Source organism: Drosophila obscura, unplaced genomic scaffold (genome assembly GCF_018151105.1).
Source record: "Drosophila obscura isolate BZ-5 IFL unplaced genomic scaffold, ASM1815110v1 contig_186, whole genome shotgun sequence".
In the NCBI taxonomy this organism is placed as follows: domain Eukaryota; kingdom Metazoa; phylum Arthropoda; class Insecta; order Diptera; family Drosophilidae; genus Drosophila; species Drosophila obscura.
The window spans coordinates 4654656-4674900 of record NW_024542774.1 but is presented as its reverse complement, the minus strand read 5'-3'; the positions used below and the strand labels follow the sequence as shown (position 1 = coordinate 4674900).

The 20245-nt window shown below is 44.5% G+C and overlaps 1 protein-coding gene across 1 annotated transcript; it reads left to right on the top strand.

Annotated features, from left to right (window-relative positions):
• Window positions 1-681: 681 nt before the first annotated feature.
• On the top strand, window positions 682-20219 carry LOC111077951 (heterogeneous nuclear ribonucleoprotein K homolog). The gene is given in 10 exon segments (XM_022372465.2): window positions 682-900; window positions 8568-8674; window positions 8807-8863; window positions 10622-10665; window positions 11618-11690; window positions 11786-11881; window positions 17859-18309; window positions 18312-18811; window positions 18885-19054; window positions 19765-20219. Coding segments are annotated over 9 exon segments (1518 nt in total). The 5' UTR covers window positions 682-900; window positions 8568-8578; the 3' UTR covers window positions 19796-20219.
• Window positions 20220-20245: the final 26 nt, after the last annotated feature.

The window sequence follows — 20245 nt, the reverse complement described above, 5'->3', positions numbered from 1 at the left end:
GGGCTTGGAACAACAAATTTAACATCAATTAAATGAAATAAGGTATACAAAGGTATAGAAAATTTATGTATCTATCGGATAAAATTATTTGTTTAGGGCTGAGAGGGCAACTATCCAGTAATATTAAACTGAATATCAAAATTGACGAATTTCATATCACAAAATATCATGGTATGGCAGCCCGCAGCAACTACGAATTGCACGAGTCTGGCAGCGCCACAAAAACGACGTCAGATTCGTTTTATGTTGTTTTTGTTTGAGCCTCAATATGTAAATATTCCAATATAAAGGAGTTCTGAGAACTTGCCAATCTTGTAGAAAATGTATGTATCTATCGGATAAAATTATTTGTTTAGGGCTGAGAGTGCCAACTAGCTAGTAATATTAAACGGAATATCAAAATCGAGGAATATCAACGTTGAATGTTTTGAAAAAAACAGTCGATACTATCGTAATAGTATCGGGCTCAAATAATAATTAAAAACCCATTGAAACTTCTTAGGAACTTGTCCATTCTAAAAATGGTTTGTCGATTTGTTTACAAATTTGTCTTCGTATTTTATAGCGGCCAATCCAAACATATCAAAGGCGCAACGACTGTAGCTCAATACTATCATGATAGTCTCAAAACCATCGATAGTAGACGCTAGCAGCAAAATATCGACACTATCGATAGTGCCCTCTTTGGTTTGACACCTCTTGTGTTTTTCTGCCATTTTGCAATTCATCTGTGAATTTTAACTCTATCGTGTGTTTTCTGTACAATTGAATAATAAATATTTTCAGCAAGTGCTGAAGTAACCAACTCGTGGTTAAATATATTTCTGTGCATTGCTTATCAGAGCAAACATTTAAATTGTGGTAGCAACGCAAAGCAGCTACGACAAACCATCCAGATAGGTAAGTGTATTCCTGGGAACGCGCTGGAAAACGGGAAAAAAGCGAATTTGCGGGCCAAATAAACGGGGTGAATGTGTGTGTGAAGTGTTGTGTTTTCCCGGATACATTTTCTGTGAAAAGTTTTGCCAATACATACAGTGCATGCCGATTTTTCTTCACTTTTCGCCGCCAGTGTCTTTGGAACCCCCTCCCGCACGCAGCCCAGATCGTTCTTTTGGCTTCCCTTTTACATTTACAACCACCAGAGCACACACAGACACATACATTCTTGTCCTCTCCCTTGCGCTCTCAGGCCGGCTTTCGTTTGGCCCAGGTACAGAGTCGCCGCCGTTGCTGTTGTTGTCTCATCCGCTTTAGTCTCTTGTTTTGTTTTATTTTTCTCCACGCGCTTTTACCCACAGAAGGCGGGGGGAGAAGCGCCCGCTCAACCGCATGTGCTGGCGCATATAATTTCATTATAATTTATTTGTCTTGTCTTTCTTTTTGCGGCAGAGATAAAATCAAAACAAAATAGTTTCATTTCCCTCTGTCTCTCGTTCGCCGCTGATGTTATTACTCCAAAACAGCTCCCACGCTTCGCTGGAGCCGACAACAAGTCGAGTTCAACGTTCGACCACTTACATATTAGGAAGAGGCCTAACCTATATTTTATTCATAGTTACGGTTGTTGTTGCCTCAGCAGCATCTATCGAAGAGTCGAACAGAGTGAGAGAGTTATCTGTGTGTTCTCTCACACACATCTGCGTGTCGTCTGATAATGAGCGAAGCAAACAAATCTTCAATAAATGAGTGTGTGCCACCTAGGCACACCTCATTATTACCCCCCATTTACTCCTCGCTGTGATTTCTCACCCACTGGCACTCTTAACTTTAGTCACAGCCTCTCTCCCTTTCCCATTAATTATTATGAGACCTCGACTTTTGCTTTTTGTTCTTGTTCTTTTGCTTTGTTTAGTTTCCAGTTTTGTGCAAAAAATTCGCTTTTATTTGCCTTGTTTGGTGTGCTTGCTCTGTGTGTGTGTGTGTATGTATGAGGATGGCATGTAGCTTCGGCATTCTTTATTTCGTATGAAGCAATCGCATAGATATTTCCCAGCCGTTTGTGCGCGTTCATTGACATTGAACTGAATTCTCTAGTAAATAGTGAACTTCCATTATGTTTTTTGCAGCTTATTGAGCGAGCTCTATGGCTATGTTTGTTCTTTTGCAAAACATGTCTACAAATTTCTCTTTAGAGGGGTGTATCGGCCTATATTTTAGGAACCACACACATACACTCGCAAATGCTCTCGCACTCGTTCTCTCCTTGTTTTTGCTTTTGTTTGTGTACTCTCTTGTACATTCGTAAATAGGAGCTAGAGATGTGATCTTCTCCACATCGTGCGTGCTCGTGTAAACCTCACCTGCACGAGCAGTAAATAGATCCCATAAATTTAATACATCTTATCATTCAACAGATATGTCATCGACTGTGCTAATATATCTAATAATTAAATATATATAAAAAACTCTTCTAATCCATGCTCTGCACTGGTAATTTTTCTACATGCGTACTCGTGCTGCACACGCGCCCATCTCTAGTGGCAGAGTGGAGCTTCCATATATCATGTAAAATTTATGATGCTCGCCTTGTTTCCAATGCACTCAGCTTAGCATGGGGAAAATGAAATAAATAACAAATAATATGGAACTGGGAGGCTGCCATTGTACCGCAATTCGCTGTCGGATGTTGCCCGCTTTGATGATTTCCCATATGACCATCGTTCCAGTTCCATTCCAGATAGTACAAATGTCTGTTCCCCTTGCCCGCATTTAAATGTATCTAATAAGTATCTATTGGGCTTATGTTGACATGGGTAGACGGATGGGGGGGGTCTCCATGCAAGAACAACGAAATTGTTAGCCATTGACGCAAATGCTATGTGACTATCATTCGCTCTTCTCTTTCCCCACTTCTTGGGAGCCTCTTCAGCCCCATTGCCATTCGCAATCGCAAAACATGTTCCACTCAATGATTCTTTTTTGATAGCTTTTGTCTTCTCGAATGACGAATGAAAAAACGAAGCAGCGCGAATGTTTTTTTATGCAAATCGTAAAATAATACTTGAAACAAGTTTCCCTCTACCCCAACCCTCCCGCACAGCTCGAACGAGTTTTATTGATTTTGAAGCCTTGACTGGTATTTCTATTTCTGCTGCACAATGATTCTTGTATTTCCAATTAATTAGCCAAAGATGAATGTCTCGAGATGCAGTTGATAAGGCGGCTTAAGGTACACAGAACTGAAAAGAGGATTGAGTGGGTGGGTGGGGAGGAGGAGGAAGCAAAGTACCTCTCAATCGAAGTCTTTTAATAATTCAACAACTTTAGGGCGGAGAAAAGGAGAGCTGGCAGCCAAAGACAAGTTTTACTGTAGTTTAACTCTTCATGAAAGTTGGGACAGGACAGGATAGAACGGGACAGGAACACACACGGCACACGCCATAAGCACATTAGTTATTAGCGCAGGGACCAGCTGAACCCCGACATCAACCCCACCTCCTATCCTATCCTATCCCACCCCCACTAAAGAGACACACGCGATGTCGATGGCTGGTGCTGGCTCCCGACTTGGCTCGCTAAGCACGCTGACATGTCCATAAAAGCCTTGAAGTGGACAGCACACACACACACATACACATACATATTTATATGCATATACAGGGCTGAAAAAGGGGGCGGCTATCTATTTTTCTAGCGCGGACGATGAGAATTGTCAATTGTATGCATTTCCGCTTTGCCCTGCTTCTTTCGTCTGGGTATCTGGGCTTGGGGTTATTGTGTTGTTGTTGTTGCTGTTGTTGGACATGGCGTCCATTAGCTGTTTTTCCGCTAAATTATAGAGTTGGAACGCATATACCCACCGCCCAATTACGCTGGCAAAAAAGAATTCTGAAGGGGTGTAGGTGGAAGTGGACAGGAAAGGGATAGTTGAAGGCTTAGCCATACATACACATACACATAGGTCGGTAAGGAGAGAGATGCCTACGTGACACGTGATACAACACGGCACCACTTATAGAAAGAAAGAGACACGATTGCTCTACGATTCTTTCTCGTCATGTCTTCGACTTTGGCTTACGGATCGCGTGATCTTTACCGATTCCCATACAAATACAACTACATATGTTTAAAGTGAACGTGAAAATTTCTATTTCTGGCTTTGAAATTATATTCCAATTCTAAAAAAAAAAAAAAATTAAGGCAGACTGAGCCAGGCTGAATATTCAAAATTTTGGTATACATATAGACAATTTTTCGCTAGTTTCTATTATAAAAACAAAATGTAAGTAGATTGCTCTTCCTCAATCATCTTACCAGCTATGGAACCTTTGGCATTTATTTACATAAGAGAATAATCTTGTTTTAAGGTTAGATTGGCACGCGCAATCACATGCACATCACCAATGCTTCTAAAAGAGCAGGCACAGAAAGCCAGAGCATAAGAGCGATGGGGCGTGTGCATTAGTGTGTGTGCCTCTGTGTGTGGGGTCGACTCCTTTTGCTCTTTGGTGGGTAGCCACGAAGCGCGTTTTCATGTGGTTTGCCACGTCTCGCTGGACATGTGATCCCCCCTTTCTCTCTCTCTCTCTCCCCCTTCATTTATTTTGTTGTTCCTGTTTTTCTTTTGTTTTGTGGTCACCCAGCCCACCTGTATGTTTGTGTGTGTGTGTGTGTGTGCAGAGGGCCCGGGGGGCATATATGTATAAAAAAAGTTTCAAGCGCGTTCGCCTGGGGGACGAACAACTTAAATTATTGTCCTTATTGCATTTGTTGTTGTTTGTTGGATGGGGGAGGATGTGGGGCCAGGTCGAAACGATGGGTGGTGGGACGGCGGCGTGTGCGCTGTCAAAGGCTATTTGAACAGGATGTGGACAGCAATCAAATGATTTTCACATAATTGCTTACCTGTCATTTATGTCACTTTCAGGAATTCCAAAGCTTCGCTTTACTCTTCCACTCTCTTTTACACAGTCCTTGTCCCCTGGCTGTGCCCTCTACCCTGCTCCTGGGAAGCTGTGCTTACGCTCGATGGGAGCGTTTTTCTCACACTGACCGCTAAATGCAATCTGTGCTGGGCATCGAAGGTGCTCACAAAGGGGAAGCAATCTTCTGGCCACTTCCGCTTTCAGGCACAAACTTTCCAAGGTTCTTTTGGCCTGGGCCTGTGGCTGGGCCTGGGCCTGTGCCTCGGTCTCGTCCTGGGGCCTTTGAAATTGTCCCTATAATTAGATCTCTGAGCTCTTCGGAACGGCTGTTCCAGCTCTCAGAGTTTCATTAGGCTGCGTGCGGGTGTGGCTTGCGTCGGGTGGTGGGGGTTAGCTTTATGTGTAGCACATGGATTGGGTGGGCTCTGGGTTCTATGCCTTTGACGAGCTACTGTTTCTCGATTTTACAGCAATTACTTGAATAATGCATTTACAGTACAGTACACTGGGAAGAAGGCGGCGTTATGCTCCTGGCAAACAAGAGCTGGCCTCATACTGACCGCAAAATGCAATCAGAGCAGTGCGCAGGGGCCATCGAAGGTACTGCAAAGCGGAAGCAATCTTCTGGCCACCTCCGCTTGCGGCATTTCCCTTACAAGATGACTTTGGCTATGAATAGAAGCTTCATTTGCGACTTAATATTCATATTTGCGCTTAAACTATATTTGTTTCAGTCAGTGTGGTTTTTCTGCGAATTTTAAGTGTTGGGTTTCCCCACAGTGCAGCTTGCTATCGCAGTCTAATGACGTCCTCATCCATTCACATCCATATTCTAGATAGACCAGACCCCTCTAATGATATTTGTCCAGGTCAGCGCAATTTGTTGCATTTCTCAGGCATTTAGCCGTAGAACCGTTCTGGAGGGACTATTATTGGGGGCTCTATCAATAGTTAAACGGTTTGCTATCTTAGAAGAACGGGGAGGACCGACCGCCTTCTACTGCTACAACGACGACAACGGCAACTACTACTCCTGGTGCTGCCATTTAAAATATGCATAATGGGAAAACATCAGCTGAAGTTTCATCTAAAATTCAAAGAAAACTGCACGACGGCTGCAGTTTTTTACCTTCTGCTGCTCCAAAAGGGAGTCTATATACACATACATGTGTGTATTAGCCCCACGGCCCACCCATACTTCTTCGGTTATTAGACTAATGCCAAACTGAAAATTCATTACGCACCCCCCACACACATATGTTCATATGTATAGGCAGTGACTATATAATTTGTCAATATGTATATATATATATATATGTAGGTATATAATGTACATAGTTCTGCGGAAAGGTGGAGCGATGTGAGTTCTTGTACAGGGTGACTGACTACCACATACCACTTAGGCTCTCCATTAATGTCTAGCGTTCAGATAAACAAAGATTGTGGTACTTTTTACAAGGGCAGGGCTAAGAAGAATCCCGCAGGCGCTCAAGAATCTGATTTTGAATAAAATTATTTAGTCATCATATACATACATATGTAATACTCACATAGTACTTTACGCTGGTTTTTTTCGGAGGTGGAGCATCGATACGTGTTCTTATATAAAGAATCTATACTCCAAATACGTACAACATACATATGCGTACATACAATTCCAATAGAAATAAATGCACTTACTCCCCCACAAAAATATCATTGTATATACACGAGAATGAGACTAAACATTCTTCGATACGTTTCGTACATAGGGAAGGACTATTCTATCTATACCGTATTCCCCTATAGAACAGTTTGTGTTGTGGTCAGTCCAGTACAATTATAGCGGTTGCCTAGCATCCGGTACCCATAGGCACTTCCCCTTTTTAAGGTATTGTCACTTGGTACATTTGTACGAATTCTATTGGTCAGCGATTTCCGCTGTCATATATCCGATCCCCAATAGCTTCCGATTGGCCAGCCCCCAGGACACCATGTCGAAGGATTTTTCATATAAATAGCGCTAGTTCTGGCGGATACTATTCATTAGTTTTTGTACAGGACACATAAGCGGTGCTCTCTGCACCTCTGCTCTGCTCTCCTTTGAAATCATCTGGACGAAAGACAAGTCACAAGTCTTAGTATTATGTAACTGTCGAGTGAAAAAGTTGGAAAATTCAGTGGAATGTGTAAGGGAAATCTATAAGATGTACCCCTAAAAAAAAACACAAATATATTTATTTGTGATTTATTGTGATATTTGTTTGAAAAGCAAAACAAGGTAATTCTGTGATAGATTACAAGATCATTTTATGGGAGTATAAGACTGTCCGAAGTTTTCTTAGTTTCCTAAATTGTTCTCACAATTTTTAAAGAAAAAGAGTAACCACATTTTGGTCTCTTTTTGAGGCCGTGTGCTACCTTGTCGGAATTCTAGCCAATTTGATCTCAAAAGTGCCCCCGAATTGAAGGCGATGGCTGGCAACCCTTTCCCTAAGCTCTTCCCACACATCTAACACCTATACAGTACTTGTGGTACAGTCTCGCTCAACAATTTTTAATTTCAATTTCAAGTTGAGTCATTCCCCCAATGGGAGCCCTCGAAAAAAATCGTTTAATCTTCCATTGCCGACGTCGTTTTGGCCATTGTTATACGAATATCCGACAGATTTTTGACAACTTAACAGCAGCGGCAGCAGCAGCTTGGACAATTGATGTTTTGACATATGGAAACTCCATAAAATTAAATAAAAGCAAATAAGTACCAACAAAATGAGAGAGCGAAATGTTTAGAGGGCGACTTTTCAAATACCCTTCCAGCAGATAAATAGATACAAATATAAATATATAAATATAGTTTGGCAAATGAATCGATAAAGATGGAGAATAATGGAATGTTAGATGTTAGATATATAGACAGAGGTTTGGATGTAATATTGCATATATTAAATGAAATGATTGAAAAAGCTCAGCTAACCTTTCCGTCAAAGGGTATACAAAAAGGCCCAAAGTGCTAGAAAAATTACAAAAAAAAAAAATATATATATATCTATATATAAATGATTGGAGGTTTGTGTATTTTTCTGTGGGCAGCAGTGAGTCCGCCGACAAAGCCCCCCCGACAAATAGTTGAATCAAACTCTCAGCCTCTTGGCATTTTTCTGTATAAATGAATAATTTTTCGTTACATGTTGTATTGTATTATTGCACACGTTTGCTCTCAATTATGCAAACAGTGTGTGACAGTTGTGGCAGTGGCTGCCACACACACACACACACTCGTATATCGTACAGAGTTCTGGTTGAGCGTTGGCTGTCTGGCATTTCCGCCATTTCTGTTTTGGATGGTGCTTTAGGGCGTATATGCAACCCAGCGACGGCTCACGGATGGATCCGTAGCCATGTGAAGCTGCAGCTGCGATTCACGAATCGGCTCCAAGCCGGGCTTGAATTTAATTGTTTTTTTTTTTTAATTGTGGAGCAGCAGACAACTTGCTGCCACTCACCTGATGCCTATGTCTGTGACTCTGATCGGCCCACATCGATTTATTTGTCGCTGATCTGGCGACGGCAGGCAGCTCCGCTCCGCCCCGTGTATCAGTTCGATTCCGACCGACCAGAGATCAGCATTGTAGTATCTGAGCAGTGAACCATTACCTAAAATATATATGGTATAAATGTATAATCGAATTGCCTTTTCGGATCTTGTACATGTTGCAGAGAGTATAAGAATGAAGCGTGAAATGAACGATGCAGGAGACGGACCACAGGACCAGAAGCGTAATCGCCGTAATGAGGATACCGTGCGCATACTAATTCCAAGCAGTGTAAGTACGATGAACAGATGAATCGCTGCTGTGATACATGCATATACGTACATATATCCGTGGAGAGTCTTTTCTAATAAAATTTCTCTCTCGCTTTATCTCTCGATCTTTTAATTTCTTTCTCTTTGGCAGATCGCTGGCGCTGTGATCGGCAAGGGAGGACAGCACATCCAGAAGATGAGGACTCAGGTACTATATGAAATAAAAACCCCTTCCCAACCACCCACGACAATCACTCAAAGAACCAAAAAAAAAGAAAGAAAAAAAAAAATCTGCATAACAATCACAATTGAAAGCGTCTAGTCTAGTATTATTTACAAGTACATTATTTTTATTTTTTGCACCACAAATTAGAAAGTCGAAAGCAAATGAAAACCATTTGAGATTCCATCCCAAAAGCGTCTGTCTCTCTGTCTCTGTCATTGTGTGTGTGTCTCTCTCCTGCGAACTCTCTCACTGTCTCTCTATCTCGCATCCTGTCTCTACCCCTCTCCCACCCACTCGGAGCTCCAGGAACGAGAGCTCCAATCCAATCCGAACCGAACCGAAGCTAAAACCAAACCAAAACCGAACCAAATTTTGTCTTCTGTGCCGGTCTGGTCCCTACAACACCATAAACCCTTACCACCCTTATCACCACCACTCTTTTTCCCTCTCTATTCTCTCTTTCTGTCTCTGTAAGCGGATCCTGCCAGTCTGTCTCTCTTTCTCACTCTCTCTCTGTCTCTCTCTGCAGCAGCAAGGAATCAAAATAAGACCAAAACACGCTTCTCACTTACTAACGGGTGTCTGCCACTCAGCTTAACTCTTTCCCCTGTCTCTCACTCTCTCGACCGTCTCTAGTTTCTCTGGTTTCTCTTTATTTATCGTTTCGTTTCTCCAAAAAGGAAGTTCCAACCCATAGATATATTTCTTATATATATATTTCGTATGTGTAATCGCAGAAAAATCTGAATCTGAAATGTATTAAAGGCGCTTAATTTTTTTGTTTTGTTTTTTTGTTTTGTTTAAAATGAAACTTGGAGAATAAAATTTCCCCCCCTGTTTTTGAGTACAATAACTAAATAGGAACAAGAACTACAACAGCAGCAATAGCAACAGCAACAACATCTACAACAACAAACAATAAAACGATAGTTTTATACGCTAATTAACCTTTTAACTAAATGAACAATTTTCTCTCTCTCTCTCTTCTCTCTCTCTCTTTCTCTCTCTCTATTCTTGCGTAAACCCCATATATGTAACAAATCGAAAACAAAAACCAATCCAATTGTTTGAAAAATGAAATAAATCGTCGGTTTCGTACGCCCAACAAAATCTTCAACATTATCATCTGAACCGATCCGACCAAAAAAACAATCGCCCGACCGACCATCCGGCCCGCCCGCCCGCACCGTCACTCTGCACCGCTGGTCTCCATGGTCTCTGGTCTATATGTCCCACCCGGGTACTGGGTAACCGATCGATCTGTATCCCGAATCTGAATCTGTATATGAATCCGAATCTGAATCTGAACTGGCCCGATGATACCAAATACCAATACCAATACCAAATCCAATCGAATCGAATTGAATTGAATTGAATTCTATATAATCTGATATCTGAACATCCATGTATATGTGTATGTATATGCCTATGAACCCATATTCCCACTCTATGTGGATGCTTGGGCCCTGTCCCTTCTCCCTGTGATGTATTTATATATATGGCGCATCAATCAACCAAACCAAAAAAAAAAAAAAATTATCCAAAATCGAAAAAACAAAAAAAAAATCTATATGTATATTACGCCCATCGACCGAATGACCGCCTGTCTGCCCGCCCAACCATCGACCGTCTGGCCCGACCGACCGCCCGTCTGCCCGCCTGCCTGACATAACGCCCGCCTGTCCGCCCGTGTCTTCGACTATATATGTGTGTGTGTGCGTCTCTGTGTGGCACACACAGTATAAAGCAGCTGTGTCTGTCGACGATTCCCAAGGCCCCGAACGGTAAACCACATACAAATCTTTAACCTTACCAATTATTAGATACTATATAATCTGCATCTCTCCTCCTGTACAAGCCATATTGAAATTGAATTGACGAGAACCGAGCCAAACACGAAACCCCATCGAGTTTGAGCTCTTGTCAGCATTAACCTTAACCCATACATATATAGATACACATAGATAGATATATATATATATCTATATCTATATCTATATCTTTGTCCTGTATGCGCTATAGTTATCTACAATCTATCCAAATATCTATCTTAATATTGTGTGTTGTGTCCTCCTATGCCTCCTCCTCCTCCTCGTATGCCAGGCGCACAGTATCTTATGTATATCCCGTATATCCAGTTTGTGTGTAGTTTGTGCTGACCAGAAGGTCAGCCTTCTTAGCCCGAATCTAACTTGATCTCGCTCTCGCTAAAAACCTAATCCTAATCGCATACTAATCCACAATGCACCCCCGTACCATGTACCATGTCCATGTACCATGCTAAGCCCAATCCATCCCAAATGCACGGCCTGAGCTTAAACTCTGAAGGAACCGAGAATCGAAAGGCCTGAGATCCTGAGATCATCCATATGCCGACATCCCAAGTCCCCCCAGCAAGCGTCTTGTGTGTCCTTGTGGTGGTATTACTCGTATTTTATGATATATGATGTGACATGGAATGGCACTTGGGAGGGGAATCTCCATCTCTCTCCCTCTTGTTCTCTATTTTTATCACCGATTCTCTATCTGGCAAAGTTTGTTCTCTAGTTCTCCCCACAAACATTAAAGAAGGCCATTTTTAGACCTGAATTAATTTCTAGTTAATGTTATGTGCAATTCTAATATGTGTTTTTCCCCTCACTTTTCTCTCTCTCTCTCTCTCTTTTTCTATCCACTCACCATCCTATACATATCTCTATGCACGCCTAACAACTGCTCGCTCAACACCGAACACAGGACCATCCAAATATCGGCGGATATCGAGGCAACTCTGGAGATAATCACCGAAATGTTGAAATACTTTGAAGAGGTAAGTGCCGCCCGCCCAAGTGTAATATGATATGATTCTCCTCACATATGATAACACTCCAATCAATTCCATTCAATCGCTTTCTTTGCATGCAGCGCGATGAGGACTTTGATGTGCGCCTATTGATCCATCAGAGCTTGGCCGGCTGCGTTATAGGCAAAGGTGGACAGAAGATCAAGGAGATACGCGATGTGAGTAAATGCTAACAATTTCTACTTCAAACTCCATTCCGTGCTATCGCGTTAAATCTGGGCTCCTCTAAAAACAGAGTAGATAGTAGAGTATGCAAACAAAAATATATACATGTCGTGTGCATGATTAAGGGGTAGATTATATATATTTTATTTGTATTCTACCACCTCCGAAGTACAGTCTTGAAGTATGCACTAATTATGCTTCGATCCAACTATTTTCATAATGCTGCAGTAATGAATATGGTCGGCATAATAATTACTGCAAAACGTTGGGAACATGTTTTCCTTTCAATATTTTAAACATGCTCCTATTTAATTTAGGTATTTCCGCTATTCCGCTTTTTGAGTACCTTCCCTGCAGATGTCTGTCCTGAGTGCGCGCGTGTCCATGGTAATCCTGTAATGCTGCAATCCCCCACCACACACACACACACACAACCCCAGTAGTCTGCGGTCAACGGACATCGCTAGCCATCCATGACGCTTGTGGCATGAAGGTTAACATAATTGGACTTATAACTGTTATGGTGTGCCTGAGAATGAGAAGCACATCCAATTCAGGATGGGTTATGTGGGAATATTTGACATGTTTTTGATGGTCCCAGCAGCGGAGTGAGGGGGGCGACTGAGGCAGTGCCACGTGAAGCTGAAACCCGTCAACATAACTTTGCGCTTGGCTAAATCGAAAACTTTGTACGGGGATACATTCCTGCTGCCTTCTGTCGGCTGCTCCGCGTGCATTTCTCTGTTTGCGACAGGAGAATGCACCTCCATCGATGATGGGAGGGAATCGATCGAATGGATAGCAATACAAGGGCGAAAGTGGGTGCCGGTGTCGGTGTCGGTGTGGGTGTGTGGAACGTGAATGCTCATGCAGCGGAGAAGGAATCTGTTGCTGACGTCCTGCTGCTACTACGCCTTTTTCATAACACACTTGTCAGTGCCGCCGCTTTACTGAAGCTGGCTTGAGCTTCGTCTAGTGCATTCATAACTGCTGACACGTGAGGATAGGTAGGTCGGCAGGTTGCATGTGGCAGCAGACGTGAAACTCTTTTCAATTGCGCAATTCGCAAGTTCAAAATAATCAGAAATGTCTCCCCCATCAGAGGTGCTGCTGCGTTCAATTAGGATAGGAAATGCAGTTAAGTGGAAGGCATGTCCTTCCAGGCGTATCAGCAGCAGGTGAGCTGGCAGGGCTCTCATTAATTAGCGACGAGTGGGACTGCATTTTAATTGGAATGTCCTGCACGCTTTTCTGGCTTTGCTTTCTTTGCTTTACTTTGCTTTGTTTCCCCCTTCTGCCAGCTCTGAATATAATATCGCACACCTAGTCTCCCATGAAGCTGCCCCTCATGCATATTCATATTTCTGTGCTGCTGCTACTGCTGCTGCACACTTCTATGGAGGTCAACAAGTCCACGGCGGCGGCAGGCAGAAAGAAGCGTCCTTCTATCTCGTACTCCTTCCTTTTATTATGGCTTTCCTATACGTGCAGCATCCTTGCAGCTGTCGTCTGAGCTGAGCTACTGCTTTGATGGCCACAGCAGATGATGATGATGACGATCAGCCTCCAGCAGCAGCAACAGCATCAGCATCCGTGGGGCAGCATCAGCATCCTCAACTGTGTCTGCCTCAGAGCATGTGTTTGTCGTTTATACATTTGTACCTTTTCTTTGGTCTGTGCTGAAAAGGAAGTCGTCCTCGTTTCCATCTTCATTGTTGCGGCAAGAAAAACGGCGGCAGCAACAGCCGTAGCCGCAGCAGCAGCAGCAAGGCATGGCCTGGCCATGGGCAGCAGCTGTTTCCATTTAGTGAGCCATTTGGTCTCCCCATTCTCCCTTAGTCTTCTGTCTTCAGCCATTTCCCGCTCTGGCTTTCTGTCTTTGGCCTCAGCAAAGCCGGTTTACGTTCGGTTTTCCCCTTGCCAAGGAAGTACCTTGCCCGAGGTTATAGTAATTGCTTACTTCTGGCTTCTAATACATCTTGGCTGGGGTAGAGTCTTGTTGCTATTTCTGCCCTAGATCATTCTTAATACACATCTCCCCCGAACTCGCAGAGCGCCAGGTCCTGTCACATTGTGTGTGTCCGGACATGTGTTCCCTATGGTAGTATGTGGATATCTACTCGTATGTGTACATATAATGCCTAGAGAACAACTCAGTCGTCAGGTTTCATGCCTGTGTGCCCCCACCAGTAAAATTTTGTCCTGTGCCAAGGAGGCAGCAAGGAAGGAGCGGCGGGGGACAATGGCATCTGCCAAGGCAGCGGCAGTAATAATGAGCGACAGCTGCTGCTTCTACTGCGTCTCCACACACTGATCCTGCAGCCGTCCTCCTTTGTGCGTATGTCTGTAAATCCTAAAATGCCCTAAAATGCATTTGAGGATTGAGCGTGCCAATGGGCCGCCTGGCTTTGTTCCTGCACTCTTCTTGCTCTCTCTCTGCCTGCCTGCCTGCCGCCTGCGGCTTACATTTGTTGCACGCTGTTCGTCTTAATGAATGCCAAACAGGTGCTACGCAGTAAACTCCACATGCCACTGCTCATAAAGGGTGCCCTTTTGTAAGGGTACGGCCAGATTAGAATAGATACTATTATTTATTACAAAAAAGAAAGAAAGAAACACTTTGAAGTAAGTAAACGAGGAGGGGGGAGGGAGAAAACTACTGTGATTTTCCATCCTTGACTCGAAAATACATTGATTCCATAGGACTGAGAGTACCTTCAGTTAAGAAACCAAACCTTCTATATAATTCTGTGACGAGAATTCTGTGGCACCCTTTATTGAAACGAATTTCGTCCTGGCATCCGACAGCTTTTCTGGCTGCCAAAACGAGTTTTTTGATCATCATTTGATTCATCAGTTTATAGTGGCGGAAGCAGGAGTTAGTGGCATCAGCAGGGAAGGCAAGGGGGAAAACATTGTATCAATATCCGGTTTAGTTTTCGGTCGCACACTACACAAAATTATTTTGAAGGTTTTTCCACTCTTCCGCCTTATTTGTGGCATCCCTCCTTCCCCACTCTGCTCTCAGCTAGCCACTTGAAGGGAGGAGTACTATATCGAACAGACATCGGTAATTGATACAGAACTGGAGAGCTGTACTCCAGATTTGCCTGCCTGTCTGCCTGTGTGGGAGTGATTAAAACCGGTGTAGTCAGTAAAATAGTATCACAGCTTTTAACATACTCGTACAATTGTTTCTCAATTAAAGCCAACAGCTTTTTGCATATTTTGTGTGCCTGTTTTGCACTACTATCATTTTGCCCGCAGCTGTAGGTAAAAGTTTTTTAATTGCTGCTGTCGTAAGTGAATTTTGATTGCCTTTTGGCTATCCCTCCAACACCAACCACCCAACCACCAGCACTGTGTGCTTGAGATGCTCTCTTTCTCTGGCTCTGGCACTCTCAATATTCTACTTCGTCTGCTGCTGCTGCTTATTCTGCTGCTTCTGGTGCTGGTGGCTGATAGGGGGATCTTAGCCGCCTTGGTAATCCCCTACAATCTTTTAATGGAGCACCATCGATGCATACATGAATCACTTAAAGATTTTGCATATCAATTGAATGCGATTTGTTGTTAATGATGTCCCCGCTCTTCGTGTGAAGTTTGCTCTCGTCTTATATCACACATACATATAAAAGTGCGAATGTGTGTGTGTGTTTGTAGAACTATGTAAAGTTGTTGTTGGATTATGTCCAAAACATTTACTTTCGGTTTTTTTTTGTTCTCCTCCTCGTCTGCGCCTGCGCACACAACAACAACAAAAAAGCAACAAAAAAAAAAGAAAAAAGACGAAAACTTTGAAATGAGGCGAACTGAAGAAATACACCGGTTCCGTTTGCTGCCAGCGGGAGCAAAGCAGAACAGCAGAGAAGAGGAGCAGCAGCGACGGCGGCAGAGTTATCGCAAGAGCAGCAGCTGCCCTGCCACACACAGCAGCCTGTCTGCGTATCCTTTTTGGGCCTGACATGACACACGCACACACACACACACACACACACAAACACAAGCTAACACGAATCGGAAGAAGAAGAGACGCACATGCTGTTGCCTGCCTTTTTGTATATGCGCCGCGTGTTTGTGTGTGCTTCCATTTTTTTCTCTCTGGTTCTCTCTCTCTCTCTGTGTGTGCGCTGCCGACGTCCTGCCTGCGTCTCTGTCGCCTTACATGGCAACTGGCAATCGTTGAACCCAATTATTTCGACATTGGTGCTGGTCGTGCACGGTCCTGTTCCTCCACTGTTGTCTCCATCTATCTGGCAGCAGTCCGGTGCTGCTGCTGCTCCTGCTGTTCATATAATTAAGAAAACAGTGATGAAAAAAATAAATATATAATTTAAATTCGGTAAAGTGGAAAATGGTGTGGAATTTCAAAGTGGATAACAAACTTTTAAAAGGTATAGAAAAAGTTGTGTACATTAAAATATTTATTTACACATTCAAATGATCGGTTTGTTGTTGGTGATTCCCTGAGTTATATTAATAATAATAATTATGTACAAATTCTAACAACAATTGCTGGCATATCTATCCACATCACATGCCTCAGTGGCGAGGATGTGCGTGTGCGTCCATGTCGGACGGCGCCAAAAAGAAAAAGAATGAAAAAAGCTAAAAGAGTTAGCTCGAATAATTGGGGAATATAAGGTATAGATTTGGGAAGGCGGCGACACGCCCTGGCCCATAAATATTGTATGTTTCGTTGGACAGCTAAAAAGTATGCTACAGTTTCTATTTGTTATCTATGTGTGTCAGCCATAAAAATACAGTTAATAGAGAGCAAGCGAGAGTGGAACAGAGGCAGAGAGAGAGTAGTGGCATTGTCATGTTTTAATTTAATAATTTTGATTCAGGGATTCTTGGGCGCTGGAATGCTCATGGGACCTCGTTCTTTTATGTTCGTATTTCGTGTATGAGTGTTGGTGTGACTCAACTCATTTGGCCTGGCCATTCATAAGGCTCCACATCCTGCGCCCCTTCTGCCACAAGGGTGATGTGAATGAAGGCATGCGGGAATTGGGTGGGGGGTCGAGGAAACACTTCAGAATTTTGATGTCGCCATTGTTGTCTGGAGCACACGCAACGAGTTGTCGCCTGGGAGTAGCTGTAGCCAAGGGGGGAGAGGGTAGAACTGGATAGCTGGAAGGGAACATGACGCAGCCTTTGGTCATTGCTACACATACAAACACACACACACGAAGACAGGGAGAGTCGAGAAGGGAACACGCAATGGGCCTAGGAATGATGCAATCATCAAGCGGCAGGCAGCAGTTAGGCGGCGGCACCAATGAAACTGATGAAAAACTAAGGAAATCGCCAAGCAACGAAGGCTCTGCAACGGAAGCGGGACGAACTCGGGACTCCAGGCATTGACACACACACACACACACACACACAGAAATCTGTTCCATCCGCTCCCCACCTGCTTCCCCTCTTAAGTGGCTATCGAATTTCCCATTTACACTTCCGCTGCAGACAAGAAAGCCAGCCGAGGGGAGCAGACAGAGGCAGAGGCAAGAAGAACTTCCTGCCACTTTACATGCAGCCAGCGAGAGACAAGCAGCTGCCCCGAACCATTCGATGCCGCAGGTAGAAGACCTCATTCTGTGTGCCTGCCTCTGACATCTGCTGCCGCTTTCAGCTGCTGCTGCTGCTTCATGCTGTTTAGGAGCCATTGCCCGCTGTGGCAGGATGCAGGACACACATACGAATATCTACAGAAACGGACGGGTCAGGGCCAGTGTCTGTGTCACGGTCAAATTGATTTGAACTCGGCTCTCAATAGACCTTGACCACTCTCTGTGTGTGTGCCATTCTTTGTTCTGATTTCCGGGAAATGATAGGCCTTTGGGCTTAGGATTAGTCTTAGGCCTAGTCCTATGGATATAGTGCGGGGTCTCAGCGGGAAAACCATATTCCCAGAAATCCAGTACGATGTGAAACTAATCTCCTTTCTAATCTCTCCACTTACAGCGCATCGGCTGCCGCTTCTTGAAGGTATTCTCCAATGTGGCTCCGCAGAGCACAGATCGTGTGGTGCAGACGGTGGGCAAGCAGGCCCAGGTCATCGAGGCGGTGCGTGAGGTGATTACCCTCACTCGGGACACGCCCATCAAGGGGGCCATCCACAACTATGATCCGATGAACTTCGACCGCGTCTATGCGGATGAGTACGGCGGCTATGGCACCGGCAGTGGCAGCACTCGCCCCAGCCAGCGGGGAGGCAGCCGCAACGGGGGAGCAGGAGCAGCTGGTGCTGGCGGCGCTGCTGGTGGCGGCAACGGCGGAGGATTCGGCGGTAATGCTGGCGGAGGTCGCGGCAGTGGCGGTGGAGGACGTGGCGCTGAACGCTTTGGTGCAGGCACCGGAGGTGCTGGCGTAGGAGTCGGCGGCGGCGGTGGCGGCATGGGCCAGCGCGACAATCCTTCATCAATCCGTGGGCCAACGGCGGTGGCGGTGATGTGGATGGTTTTGGCGGTGCCAGTGGCGGTGCCGGTGGCTTTGCTGGCGCTGGTTTTGGTGGTGGCAGCGGCGGGCCATTTGGCGGTGGCGGCAGCTTTGGCAACAACGGTTTTGGCGGCGGTCCTGGTGACTTTGGGGGCAACAACGGCAGCTTTGGCCAGAGCCAGGGCGCCAACAGCCTGCCGAGTCTCGGCAATTTCAGCCAGAGCCAGGGCGGCAGCAACAGTCTGCCCAGCCTGGGCAGCTTCGGCCAGAATCAGGGCGGCAACAGCAGCCTGGGCAACGGCCTGGGAGGCGGCAGTGCCAACAACGGGGGCGTTGGAGCCCTGGGCGGTGCTAATGGCGCTGGTGGCTTCAACGCTGGCGGCGGCAGCAACGGCGGCAACGGGAGCCCGAATGCTCCGACTAATGTGCCCCAGGGTCATGACCCCAACAACAGCACACAGGTCACCATTCCAAAGGAGGTGAGTGGTGGAGCAGACTTGGTTTCGGGTCCAATTTGATTGCTAATTTGTATGATTTTTGTTTGTTTTTCAGTTGGCTGGCGCCATCATTGGCAAGGGAGGTGGCCGCATCCGCCGCATTCGGAATGAGTCCAGTGCGTACATAACCATCGACGAGCCCCTGCCCAACTCGAACGATCGCATAATCACCATCTCGGGCACGCCCAAGCAAATACAAATGGCCCAGTATCTGCTGCAACAGAGGTTGGTGTCGCAAACAGACTAAGCAGATCAAAGTATGCACTCAACTCCTTCTCATTTGACTAACCCAAAACCACACATACACACACACACACACACACACATTACAAATTACCTGCCCTAATCCCAATCAAACTCCCACCCCAAAAGCTAATTCTGTGCGTAATTAACTCGGAAACGGTGCCTCAAGTCGTGGGTCCTAAGTGTTAAGTGCTTTTGATATCGTATCATATCTATATATCGTATATTTTTAACTCGCAAATCGCTCCAACAACCATCCATCCAAAACTAACTAACCGATTGGCCTCTCCTGGGAGTGTATTCCGTATGGAAGACTAGTGATTTTGTTGTTTGGTCTCTGCTAATAACAATAAATCCCTTGTCTTCTTACGGCGTGCATCTGTGCTCTTCATTGTATATCGATGGTTAACCAAATTAAGTGGAACTCGGCATTAAAAAATAAACAGAAAATACTTGTTTATTAATTTACTAATTGTGTCACGGCTTATCCCAATCCAAACTCATATCGCATATCGCGCAGCATCCTGCATCCATTGCAACCCCATCCCCCATCTACACCCATCCACACTTATATACAACCACACCAACAACCAACACCAACCTTCATTCAGCTGTATCTGCTGTTCATTAAAAAGTTAATTAATTATGTTTTCCTTTGGCTTTCCGCCATCGCTCCACAACTCTCATTGCAGTGTGCACGAGAATGGAAGGCGAAACATTTAAGTGGGCAAATACAACTTTAGCAACAGCCACACACAGCAACATGCAAGTGCAAAAACAACAACAACAATAACCATCGAGATGTGCTGCGTTTCACGTTTAAAATTAAATTTACTAACAGAAGAAAAGGAACAGAGCGAGAGAGCATCCTCCAAAAAAAACACGAAAGAAATTTATGTATTTCTTCTTTAACTTTAAGTGAAAAATTCCCCCGTAAAGAGAAAGAAAATCCGAAAAGAAGGAAAGGACGACAACTGGAACAATAAGTGTCCCCTGCCACATGCCCCATACACCGTGCATCTCCCTCCCCCACACAACCCAACCATCATTCTCTCAGCCACACCATTTCTGCTCTTGAACGGGGAAAGTCAACCTTAAAATTCTGTACGATAAGAAGAATGAACAAATAAAGTATAATTAAACTTGATGCAAGGCTGACGGCCTACGGAAGTG